The 13958-nt window shown below is 34.6% G+C and overlaps 1 protein-coding gene across 3 annotated transcripts in view; it reads left to right on the top strand.

Moving 5' to 3' along the window:
* PTPN2 (protein tyrosine phosphatase non-receptor type 2) overlaps positions 1-13958 on the top strand; it is a 142618-nt gene that overhangs the window by 104519 nt on the left and 24141 nt on the right. For all 3 annotated transcript variants that reach the window (XM_028523917.2, XM_036009349.1, XM_036009348.1), the window contains exons 6-8: positions 2960-3169; positions 4065-4217; positions 9109-9290. In XM_028523917.2, coding sequence (XP_028379718.1) covers positions 2960-3169; positions 4065-4217; positions 9109-9290 — 545 coding nt within the window. The remainder of the gene's footprint in view (positions 1-2959; positions 3170-4064; positions 4218-9108; positions 9291-13958) is intronic.

Raw genomic sequence — 13958 nt, 5'->3', positions numbered from 1 at the left:
GCATACATTTAAATTGCCATTGCAATAAGCCTAACAGCTCCCCATTGTCTTACAACCATTTAGCTCAGATTATCTTTCTGTCCTTCATTTACAGGGTGGGCCAACAGTAGATTTACAATTGGGAGGTCAGGAAACAGAGTTTATTTTTGTATTATTATTTATTTATTATTCTATTTTTCATACGAACAACTGTAAACCTACTTTTGCCTACCCTGTATAATGAGTTTGATATCTTTATTCCAAGACTTTAAATTTAGAATTCTTCAAAAAATGTAAATGAGATTTTTGCCTTAAAAAGAACAGTGAACTACTTGACATCTTTGGGTAGAGTGTGGTTTACATAATGCAACATTGTACAAAGAGAATTGGGCAGGTGTGTACAGAGCAGCTGGAGAAGGGACAACTAAGCAGTTGTGGGTGCAAATTAGGGGTGTGTGTGTGTGTGTGTGTGTGTGAGGTGCAACTGTGAGAAAGGGCTGGGAGGGACCACCTGAGCATTGCTGAGGGAAAACTGTGTAACTTGGTGACTTAGGAGAAGGAAAGGGTGCTTCAACAGTTTTCATACAAGGAGTTTGTCAGATATTCTAAAGTCTAAATGTAGAGCTTGTTTGGAATGAAGATGAATTTTGTTTTAGCTCTCTATCTATCCTTTGGCAAGCCTTTTTTTCCCCACATGAAAAAGAGGGAAAAGGGGTCTGTCTAATAATTCCTTTAAACATTTCTTTTATACCACAGAGTAACATCAGGCTCTTACTGCTTTAGGTGGTCTTTTGGGATTTATATGATTTTGTGAGCTGTTTTTTTTTTTTATCTTTTTTTTGGTAAGAGTAAATTAATAATGGAGTTTTTTAGTCTGTTCTGATAGAGAAGAAAAAGACCGATTTTCAAAAATCCATTAGTTAGCATCATACAAACACTATATCATACAAATAGTTGTGAGCATTTCTGGGAACTGTCTTTGAATAACCCAGACAGTGTGGCTTGAATTTGAAAAAATTGAACAGGGGGTCAATAGGCTTGAGCCAAAACCATACGAGCAAAGAAAAAGCAAACAGTTGTTCAGGACTGGGAGGTAACCATAGGTTTGGTGCCAGGAGGTGATATAATAATTGAGTATACAATCACTTAGGAACACTAGGCCACACCATAAGGAGCACAGCTCCTATGCAAGCAGGGTCCATATGCAAATGGATAGTCTGGCCCTGCTGTGCATAGCCAGCACTGCATGGTAGGTGATGACCACAGCAGGGAATTATCAGGTTTTCACCTGTCCAATTTTAACTTTGTAAGAGCCTTCTTAATTTGGAATATTTTAAATACCTTTTTTTTAGTACAGTAAATTTAATTTCCTTTTTTACATACAGTAAAATACAGTGATTTTGGTATACAATTCTTAGAATTTTGACAATGCATTCAGTTGTATAATGCTTCACCCCTATCAAGATAAAGATCAGTTCTAGCACTACCAACATTTCTAGCAGCACCCATTTTCTTAGGCTGCCTATGTACAATCAGTGCTATATCCCACTCCCAGCTCCTTGAAACCACTGAGTTGGCTTCAATTCCTATAATTTTGTCTTTTCCAGACTGTTATGTAAGTGGAATCATACAGTATATCTTTTTTGGAGTCTGGCTTTCTTCACTTACGATACTTAGTATGGAAATGTTTTGAAGTTTAGTAACAAGAATGATCATTTTAGTAATAAAAAAATCTTCTAGTACCCCAGTATATTGAGAACCTATTGACCATGGTATATTTGGAATTATGAAAGCTGGATATTTAGAAGAATTAATCACTAAAACTATATAATTAAACTTTTTTTAAAATTTCTTTACTGCTTTATCAGTGTTGTGCCCAATATAATATAGTCTGACACTTAGACTCTTAATTTCTACTGAAAAGAGGGAACTTTTATTTTTTTAAAAGTGAAAACTGACTTTAATTTTGAAAATTTATATTGGAAGGAGGTTCTGTAATAATGTTTGGCTGTTATCCCTTAAAAATACTATGTTTTTTAATGTTGATTCTATGGCTTCTTCCTCCAAAATGCCTTATAATGAAACTGAAAAATTGTGCAAAGACATGTTCATTTACAAAAATTAGTATAAGGCACAAAAGTGCTCCTTAGGGCAAAAGGCAATTAGCAAAAACTAAGGAACATTTTCATAAGGAGTAAGTCAGATATATAAGATCATCAGGACTATCCAGGAAGTGATAGTGAATGCCCAGCAGGCTTTAAGAGATAGGAAACATTTAGCATGTTAGCGTATCATCAAAAGCATATAAACAATTTTAGGGATAGAAATTATTATCATGGGGAAAAGCAGCAATCAGAAGATTTTTTAAATTCTTGAGTTGTTCCTCTGTGCCAGTGTAACACAATATAAAAGATGATTTATAGAATGGGAAAGATTATATCTAAAAAAATTTTGGAATTCTTAAAAAGAAGACCATTAAAGAATGTAAACTTATACTGGTAGACATTTTAAAAAATAGAATAAAAAAGAATCCATTCATCATCAAGTATGAATTAAAGTATTGGCAGCATATATGGTATAGTTTAGTGGTTAAGAACTTAAGTGCTACACTGGACTTCTGCTTCAAATTCTGACTCTGTCATTTTTTAAATGTGTGACCTTGGATAAATTATTTAACCTTTTTTGCTTCAGTTTTCTCATCTGTAGAATGGCTTCTAGATAGGATTGTTATATGATTAATACATAAAAAGCTTAGAACACACCTGCAAAATAATGTTAACTATTATTCACATATTCTAAATTCTCCTAAAGAAAATCTTTCCAAACTTGTGTAGGTGATTATCAGAAACCAAAGGAAAAACCATGGTATAAAAAGTCCATAGGATTAAAAGCATTACACAAAGCACTTAATAATTCTGAAGTAGTTTTTTCAAAGAAAAAAAATAGAACTAACTTTTTCCCCTTGATTTTTACTTTTTAGAGTGGTGAAACCAGAACAATATCTCACTTTCATTATACCACCTGGCCAGATTTTGGAGTCCCTGAATCACCAGCTTCATTTCTCAATTTCTTATTTAAAGTGAGAGAATCTGGCTCCTTGAATCCTGAACATGGGCCTGCAGTGATCCACTGTAGCGCAGGCATTGGACGGTCAGGCACCTTTGCTCTAGTCGATACCTGTCTTGTTCTGGTAAGTGTTTCTTATGAGCTAATTTTAGGCTTGTTTACTTTTGTATTGTTTCCACTAACAGGAGTAAGCTAATGTCAGTATCCTAGAACTGTGGTTTTCAAACTTAAAACTTTTGTCTCTTTTTAGGAAAAATCTGAACATTTCATTTATACTCCTTCAGTTACACTTGTGGGGTGTAAGAACAGTTGAGTCTTATCACATCTACTTGGCCTATATATAGTCTACTTCAATCAGAAATTAGATTGGTACATTAAAGTGAACTTTGATATGTTTAAAACTCCAGTGTTTATTCTATTAATAGTGAATATTAAAACTGAATCGTGTGTGCCTGTTCCCAAACATAATTTCAACAACTTTTTTCTTTTTCAGTTGAGGGGAGAATATGGTGGTTATAATACCAGATCAATAGTCCAGGGCTGGTGCAGTGGCTCAGCAGTGTCATTGTGAATCTAGGGTCTTTATATCTTTCTTCTTCACCATCTCCAGAAGGCTGCTGTACACAGACATGAAGGCAGAAGGGCACTGGGCAAAAAGTTTTACTCCTGCCAAGAAGAGCAGCTCTTCTTTATGTTAAGCCAGACGGGTCATAAATCCTTCCTTAGACCAAACACTGGCCATACTGAATGAGGTGCTTTTGGTTGGTTTGGAATCAATTATGAATCAGCTAAAGGACTAAAAGTCCTCCATCTACAACTTGAACAGTTGAGGTTTGGGAAGGTGGGTGTCTGGGGATCGTGGTTTTATATATAACTGACAGTTTCAGTGATAACGTATCCTTGTTTTTGAGGAAGAACATAGGACATAACAAAACTCTTAGTAATTATCCTTTATTGCTTCTCTTTCCTGGACTCTAAAACAAAAGGCTTGAATAATTTACTTTCTGCCTTTCTTTCAGATGGAAAAAGGAGATGATATTAACATTAAACAGCTGTTACTGAATATGAGAAAATATCGAATGGGACTTATTCAGACACCAGATCAACTCAGATTTTCATATATGACTATAATAGAAGGAGCAAAGTTTATAAGGGGAGATTCAAATATACAGGTAAACTTTTTCAGGGGAAAAAATAATACCTGTGTAATAAATATGATTAGCATCAAATAACTGCACTTCATTTAAGCACTTATATTTTCCCTTCCTTCTAAAAAGCATATTTACATTAATGTGGTAAATCCAACTGGCCATCTTAAAATTATAAAATTAAACTCACTTCCTCATACATACCTGAGCCTCATATGAAATCCTACCTGTTACTCAAAAGCTCTACTGGGAACAAGATTACATTAAAGAAAATAAAATTTTCGTGTAAGGAGGGTTTAAGCATTTGATCATTAAAATAAACCTGAAAATATAGGTGCTTTTACCCATTGAAAACTTGACCTGGAATTATAGAATACTTAGTTTATATAATAGATATTTCATTTTATAATAATGAGCAACTTGAGTACTTATGGCAAATATAATAAAATTCCAGTAGAATATTATACTTTCTTGGGTTGGTAGTTTTATTCTCACAAAAATATTCTTATTCCACATTTGCAAAAGCACATTCAATGACTGACTGTCAGAAGCCATGTTATATACTAACATAAAATGTAAAATAGAAACAACAAAGTAACAACAGACCTTCATTGCTTGTCTGGTCTGATCACATAGTGTTGGACATAAGTTGATGGAATCTCTTTCTTTATATTTCTCTTATATGAACACATCTACCAGCTCTTTAATTTCTGCAATTACTAGCTAAAACAATATTATGAATAAGCCTTTTAAGTTTCATTGAAAACTTTTTTTGAATCTTTTAATAGCTTTAATTTTTTTAATTGAAAAGAAACATTAGATTACTAAATGCCATCAGTTTGTAAAATAGTCAATTTGTAAGATTAAGCCCCACAAAACATGAGGCCCTACTTCAGAAGTTAGACTTTTAGAACATTGGGTTTGCTTGGCATTGAACTGTGATTTGGAAAAGTTATCTCAAGTGTTTTAAGATTAGGAAAATGTCTCTTTGTTTTTACCTCAGTGACCATTTACCAATTTAAATCTGGAATCTTAAAAAAGTTAACTAGTTATACCAAACTTTTCCACCCACTTTCATAGCTCCCCTTGTCGCCACTCATTGCTTATTTCCTGGTTGTTCTTACAGACTGAGTAATTGTAGGGAAAGTGTACTGTCCTTTGCATAGTATTCCTCCCTGCCAGTTTAAATTTTTTTTAACTTAGGTTTCTTTTAGTTTTAGAATATATATATATATATATATATATATATACACACACACACACACACACATACATACACACACACTTACTTTGAAGATCTTTTTAACTACAAAGATAAGTTTTATGGGCACTTTTTCTGTGGTCTTCATTATTAGAACAATGCATGTTGTGGCTAGGAAGAATGTTTTCTGTCCCAGTTTATCTGATATGCCATAGCCATCAGACTATCAATTTGGCATCATTAGCACCCCATTCAACCCCAAAGCATTCTCTGCCTCCATTCCAGAAAAGACATTGGAAATGTCACTGTATTTTTCAGATGCTGGTAATCATTATTACGTATTTGTTACCAATCATGTTTCCCATTTGGAAAGTTTCTACAGAAATTATTTTAGCCAGACACTAATAATTTGTGAGGTGCTATTAAGTTTTTTATTATAAAAAGGATTAATGAGTACATGTTGGATATAAAATAATTAAAAGAGTATGGAAGTATATCATGTACAAAGTAGAAGTCCTTGTTAACTCACTCATCCCAAATTTATAACAGTTTATACATGTATGTATTCTTCCAGGAATATGTATTTATGTATATGGGCTTGGGGTGTTTTTACACAGTTTTTTTTTTTGTCCTAGAACTCCACAATCTAACAATATATCATTAACTACATGTGCTATTGAGTGTAGGTTTCCCCGCCATCTGAAAATGGAACATTCCCATGAAACTTTTGGTAAGCTTAAATGGCACAAATCATCGAAGCAGTTATTATTATTTTATATGGAAACATTTTTGTGCATTCTTGGACCCAAAAAATAACCTACCAAACCATACCAAGTAATACATAAAACCTGCCCTGGCTGGCACGGCTCAGTGGAGTGAGTGCCAGCCTGCGAACTATATGGTTGCCTGTTCAATTCCTGTTTAGAGCACATGCCTGGATTGCGAGCCAGGTCCCCAGTGGGGGGCACATGAGAGGCAACCACACATTGATGTTTCTGTTCCTCTCTTTCTCCCTCCCTTCTCCTCTCTCTAAAAGTAAGTAAGTAAAATGTTTAAAAAAATACATAAAACCTAAAACAGCACTAATATATACAGGGGTGTGCAAAAGTAGGTTTAAAGTTGTGAGTACATGAAACAAAGTTTATTCTTGTATTATTATTAGCGAAGACTGGCAATTTGAGCACTTGCAAGATGGCACCTAAGTACACTGTGCCATTGTGACATTCTCTTGAATTAAGAAAGCTATTGTAATAATCATAACCTACTTGTCTTTTTCCATACAAAGAACTGTAAACCTACTTTTGCCCACCCTTGTAGTAAAAGTGGTGCCACTGTTGCTGCTCAGGATTTATGCTGCCTCTATTAACAGCTAGCTGCAAAATAAGCACTGAATGCTATTTTCACAGAAGTGAAAATCCTCAAGATTTCTTTCAGTTAGTGAACACTAATTGATGTAGGTCTTTTTGTATAAGCAAAGCAGCATCATGTGAACTTTTGAAAAGTGGTATATCTGTACTTGAAATATGGCTACTCTGAATCAAAATCTGCTTAAAATGTAAAATATACACCAAATTTTAAAGATTACATACAAGGAGGAAATGTAAAATGTCTCAATAATTTAAAAATATTGATTTTATGCTTAGATGGCAATATTTTAAAGTATTCAGTTAAATAAAACATTGTTAAAATTTATCTTTTTAAAAAAGCATGGCTAAGACATTTTAAAATTATATATGTGGCTCACATTGTATTTCATTGGACAGTGATATACTAGAACCTTACCTTAGAACAGATATCTAAGAGGTATAATGTTACCTGAAATCTTAAATCATAAAACTTTACTGTTACAAAGATGTAAAGTTACTTTTTATATGTAGATGCCCCAAACTGAATAATGTAACTATACCCATAAAAGTATTTCCTTTTCTATACATGGAAATGAAAACCAGTTTATGAAATTCTTATTTCTCTCCATACACCTAACTCATCTTTGCCTCTGGGTTTTGGGAAAACTCAATATTTGTGAAAAGAAGGAAGCTTCTTTCTAATGTGAGCACAACAGTAGTGAGGGTGGAGGATACTCCAGAACCTGTGTATCTCCCTCTGGAGAATGGTCTGTTCAGTAGCACCCGACCCATGTAATTCTTCATCTCTGGTACTTTTTCCTAAAAGGAGACATCTGTCTTCACCCTCAGTCTTTATTTAGATTTATATGATGCAAGTGATATTTTCATTACTGGATAGAATTTTAAGTGAAGATATCTGGCACATGTGGATATAAAGTATTCATTTACAGAAGTCTTCAATGACTTTGACCTACCTAGATAAATATAGATAACTTCTAGTGGTCTCTAATAAACATAGCATTTACCTTATACCTTTCTTGGTACAGGGTCAGGTGTAAACACACAATATGGTTGCTGGTATTACCATGTACTTATTAGTACACTTCCAGTATCAATGATGACAGTAAACCTCACACGGTAACTAATCCAGTTTGGCAATTCAGAGTTGGTGTTGAAGATCTCTGTCTGGTAATTTGTCACTACTAATAAAGCATTTAGTAAATGATACACTTTTAACACATTACAGTGGGTTTTAAGTTTAATTACATCATTTTACTGCTCCTTTGAGAGGCTTTCTTTGGTAAGAAATACGTGGGATTGTAGGCAATGTGTGTAGGCCTAGTGTCAAAATCAGTGCTGTTTTTTCAGTAAAGTAACTCCAGGGAGTCAGCATTGCATTAGTTCCAGAAAAGTAAGTTTCATTGTTACATTTCTCTGGAAAAATCATTAAAATTGTGAGAAAATAGCTGTACAGTTCCTTAATCATTAAATTCAAGACTCCATGTTTCCATGATAGGATCTTCAAAGAGGGCCATCCCATTTATGGCAAATCATTTTGCACCAGTTACAAATAATCAAAACCATTGGCGCTCTCTGCCACATCTTCTGCTACTCTTGTTATTGTCAGGGAGATGGGTGGTTATCTTCCTAGCCCTTGAAAGACTTGAAAGCCAATGCTCCCGTGTCAATATTATATTTGCCTTCTCCCTTTCTGGCCTGTACTTTCTCACTGCCTTCATCTTCCAGAAACCCAGGTACACTTTGCACCTTCTCTTCCTTATCTTCTCTAGGGGTAGTGTCAGTAAGGGCAAAGGAAACTAATGTTTGCCAGACACGATGCTGGGCCCTTTCATATGTCATCTCATTAATCACAACAGGCATCTGGGGTAGGTGATGACATTAGCATTTTCATAGACAAAGAAAATGTGATTTCTTATTGTCATGGTCTAAATCCTGCCTGCTTTGAAGTCTTTGCATGCTAGAGGAGTTTTGCCTAACCTGGTGTTGGGCAAGCTACCTGGAGCTCCTAGTATGCCTAGTAGGGACAACCAAATTTAAGTCCTCTTGCATCATGGGGACCAGCTTGAAGAGCTCACTGTAGGTTCTGCATTAGATTAGACAGTGACAAGGAGATACCAAATCACTTCTTCCAGTGTTACATACCTTTGGATTAGGAGTCCAGCAAAATCTGACTTTGGCTAAAATCTTTTTACTATAACTAATATTATAATTAGGTCCTCTTTCCATCATCTGTTAGCATTACAGGGCTTTCTTAAGTTGACAATAGAATTTGAATTCGTAAATTCCTTTAATATTAAGGAAACCAAAATTTGAGTGTTTACATTTGTTTTTTATCTTCCTTACCTAGAAACAGTGGAAAGAACTTTCTAAAGAAGACTTATGTCCTGCTTTTGATCATTCACCCACCAAAATAATGAATGAAAAATACAATGGGAACAGGATAGGGCTAGAAGAAGAAAAACTGACAGGTGACAGATACACAGGACTGTCCTCCAGAGTGCAAGATACTGTGGAGGAGAACAATGAGAGGTAAGAACAACATGCTTAAAAAGATGAGACTGTTTTCAAAAGGTCAATAAATGTGAACTGACATAGGTGCCTTGTTTTTTGAATTAATATTACCAATTTATTAACTACCTGAGAGTATTTCAATAGCATATGATGACATCATTGATCTCAAAGAGCTTTCAGTTCTAATAAGAAGCCAATACTTACAGACAGACACCAATTGGAAATGGTGTAACAAAATACTAATCAAGTACAAAAGTTAATATATAGTATAATTAGATGCTAAAATATATAGCATGACATAAAAAATAGCGTGAATACCTGTTTGTACAATTACATAGTTTTGTACTACAATTATAATGTGATTGGTAATAAGACTTTTATAAAATTATAAAATATTTAATTAATTAAATATAAAGCTTAATTCCATTATTGGAAAAAGAAAAAGTTTTTAAAGATCACATAAATTGCCTTTTTATACTTTTTGAGTTTTGAATCATAGGAATGTGTAAACTATTCAAATTTTTTAATTAAAAATTATATATATTTCTAAGGCTGTAATTATCCCACATGCATTAGGAAGCTGTCCTGTTATCCTGAAGTACAAGTCACTTAGAAAGTAATTGAGCTCTTTTTCTTATCTCTTTGGTATCTCTAAGTGATAGCTACTCTTCTTTGTGTCAGATAGGCTTTTTATTGTGAAAAATCTTATGCTGTGGTTATATTTGTTATGTTGGAATCTTGGGGTGTGTCGTGAAAAGTAAGGTCTCCTATACATATGGCTTCACTTCTGTATCTCCCCAATGTAAAAATTACCTGACAATTTATAAAAGATAACAATACATAGTATATGTGTTATTATATATTATACTGTAGTTTATTATGACTTAACAACACTACTTATTTATGGTTTTAGAGATTTTAGACTACAAGTTAAAGCATAAAGTTGTTTATTTTTTCCTTTCAACTTAAATATACTTTTGTATCAAGAAGTATTGTTTTAAACTATCTTATCTTTTTTGGTAATAAGATTCTCAGATTCTTGATGTTGGTGTAGTTTTGGGTAGACTCTTTGCAGAATTAAATGGAATACAGGCTTGATGATAGAATCGGTATTCTTAACACTTAAGAGATGTTGATTTTTAATCTTTAAAGACACAGCCCAGCCATATTAACAGTTACAACAAGGCAAATTACTCATTCAAGTTTGGCAGTACAGAGCAGATCAGTAAAACCACTTAAAAGTTAGAGAGTGATTGCAGAAGGTAGCTTTCTGGAGGAGGGTGGGGAAATAGGAAGCAGCATTCACGTGTGTTATTGTTTTCTTTTTTGGGGGATGATGAGACCAGAGCATACTTGAAAGCAGAGGGTCAGGTGACCATAGGAAAGTAAGGATTGTGAGTAGAGATGGCCAAATGAGGGAGCAAGGGTATAGAAAAAGTAAAACAGCATAAAATAAGTATTACTCGTAAAAATGTTATTGTTCAGTCCTAATAAATTTTAACATTGATCTATAGCTTTGTATTAGAGATGCTAATAAATCAAAATCTTACTGAAGGGATTTCAGTTTGAAAGGAATAGAACCCAGTACTTCATTTTTTAATTTTCATTGTTATATATCCTTGAAATCAGTGTTTTTTTAATATGAGAGGTCACATTCCTTATAGTTATGAAATCAACTTTTTAAATAATAGAATAAAATATAATTGAAATCAGAGTTAAATTATAGAATAAAAGAGGTCAGAGTATCATAAATAGTAACTGTTTCAACATTTTTAAACATGTACATGTTATATGTAAATTCTGTACATTTACATACATAGTGTACCAATTTTTTTCATTTTTAAATCATTTATTTTTCAAGTGTAAATTACACTTGACATACATTATTATAGTAGTTTCAGGTATATACCACAGTGATTAGACATTACATAGCTTAGAAATGATCATTTCAATAAATCTCATACCCATCTGACACTATACATACTCATTAGAATTTTATTGCCTGTATTTCCTATGTTGCATTTTACATCACCATGACAATTCTTTTCTTTATTAAATATTTTATTATTGTTCTATTACAGTTGTCCCAATATGTCTCCCTTTGACCTCCTTTGTCCAGCCCACCCTCCACCCCTATAGTCATTCCCCACTCTATTGTTCCTTGACTCTTGCCCTTCTTTTCATCTTTATCCCTCATCCCCCGCTCTGCTCTTCCCTAGTCTCTATCAGTCTTTTCCTTGTTTCCATGCTTATGATTCTGTCTTGCTCCTTTGTTGGTTTGTGTTGTTCGTTAGATTCCTCTTATAGGTAAGATCATACAATATTTGTCTTTCACCCACTGGCTTACTTCACTTAGCATTATATTCTCCAGTTTCAATCATGCTGTCGTGAAAGATAGTTCCTTCATTTTTTCTGCTGTGAACTAGTCCATTGTCTAAATGTACCATAGTTTTTTGATCCACTCCTTCACTGATGGGCACTTAGGTTCTTCCATCACTTGCCTATTATAAATAACTGCTGTGAACATTGGGGTGCATAGGTTCTTCTGACTTGGTCTTTCAGGATTCTTAGGGTATAATCCCAGCAGTAGAATCACTGGGTCAAAAGACAGTTCCATTTTTAGTTTTTTGAGGAAATTCCATACTGTTTTCCAGAGTGGCTGCACCACTCTGCCTTCCTACCAATAGTGCACTAGGGTTCACTTTTCTCCATATCCTCACCAGCACTTGTTGGTTATTGATTTATTAATGATGGCCATTCTGACTAGTGTGAAGTGATAGCTCATTGTGGTTTAATTTGCATCTCTCTGATGGCTAGTGATATTGAGCATCTTTTCATGTGTCTGTGGGCCTTCCATATGTCCATCTTGGAGAACTGTTTATTCAGGTCCTTTGCCCATTTTTTTAAAGGAACGCTCTTTTTATTTTTAGAGAGAGGGGCAGGGAGGGAGAAAGAGAGGGAGAGAAATGCCAATATGTGGTTGCCTCTCATGCACCGCCCCCCCCCCCCCCCCCAGCTCAGGCCAGGTCTACAACCTAGGCATGTGCCCTGACTGGGAATCGAATCAGCTATACCTTGGTTCACAGGCTGGCACTCCACTGAGCCACACCAGCCAGGGACTTTTCCCATTTTAAATTGGATTGTGTGTCTTCCTGGTTTTGAGTCATATGAGTTCTTTATATATTTTGAAGACCAAACAAACCCTTATCCAAGGTATCATTGGCAAATGTTTCCCCATACAGTCAGTCCCATTTCATATAATGTGAAATGGGACTGACTGTATGATGGAACTTGCAGAAGCTTTGCAGAAGCTTTTTAATTTGATGTAGTCCCATTTGTTTATTTTTCCTTTATTTCCCTTGCCGTAGGAGACATATCAGCAAAAATATTGCTGTGTGGGATATCTGAAATTTTACTGTTTTCCTGTAGGGTTCTTACGGAGAACAACTTATATTTAAGGATTTTGTCCATCTTGAGTTTATTCTGGTGCATGGTGTGAGTTAGTGATTGTGTTTCATTTTTTTACATGTACTTATTCAGTTCTCGCAACACCATTTATTAAAGAGGCTATTTTTACTCCATTTTATGCTGCTGCACCCTTTGTCAAATATTGACCAAATAGACATGGGTTTATTTCTGGATTCTCTATTCTGTTCCATTGATCTATGTTGTCATTCTTATGCCAGTTCCAGACAGTTTTGATAACAGTTGCCATGTAGTATAGTTTGACATCAGGTATAATGATCCCTCTTACTGTGTTCTTTCTCAGGATTGCTTAGGATCTTTGCAGGGGGGTGTTGTTCCATACAAATTTTTGAAATGTTTGTTCTATGTCTGTGAAATATGCCATTGGTATTGTAATAGGGATTGCATTGAATCTATAGATTGCTTTGGGCAGTATGGACATTGTAGTGATATTCCAATCCATGGGCACAGTATATAGTTCCATTTATTTGTGTCTTTCTTAATATCTCTCTTCAGTGTTGTATAGTTTGCCAAGTACAGGTCTTTTTCCTTTTGTGGTTGGGTTCATTCCTAGGTACTCTATTTTTCTTGTTGCTATAGTAAATGGGATTTTCCCCTAGTTTTTATTTCTGTTATTTCATTGTTGGTGTATAAAAATGCCCTCAATTTCTTTTTTTAAATATATTTTATTGATTATGCTATTACAATTGTCCCATTTCCTACCCTTTATTCCCTTCTACCCTACACACCCCCTCCCGCACACATTACCCCACTTTAGTTCATGTCCATGGGTTGTACATATAAGTTCTTTGGCTTCTCCATCTCCTATACTATTCTTAACTTCCCCCTGTCTATTTTCTACCTACCATTGGTGCTACTTATTCTCTGTACATTTTCCCCCTCTCTCTCCTTTCCTCTCCCCCAATGATAACCCTCCATGTGATCTCCATTTCTGAGATTCTGTTCCTGTTCTAGTGGTTTGCTTAGTTTGTTTGTTTTTTTTAGGTTCACTTGTTAATAGCTGTGAGTTTGTTGTCATTTTGCTGTTTGTATTTTTGATCATCTTGTTTTTCTTAGATTAAGTGCCTTTAACATTTCATAGAATAAAGGCTGGGTGATGATTAATTCCTCTAACTTGACCTTATCTGGGAAGCACTTGATCGGCCCTTCTATTCTAAATGAGAACTTCGCTAGAGAGAGTAATCTTGGGTGTAGGCCCTT

The sequence above is a fragment of the Phyllostomus discolor genome, chromosome 9, assembly GCF_004126475.2.
Source record: "Phyllostomus discolor isolate MPI-MPIP mPhyDis1 chromosome 9, mPhyDis1.pri.v3, whole genome shotgun sequence".
In the NCBI taxonomy this organism is placed as follows: domain Eukaryota; kingdom Metazoa; phylum Chordata; class Mammalia; order Chiroptera; family Phyllostomidae; genus Phyllostomus; species Phyllostomus discolor.
Note: the sequence above shows the minus strand (reverse complement) of the source record. Positions and strands in the feature narration are given on the sequence as shown.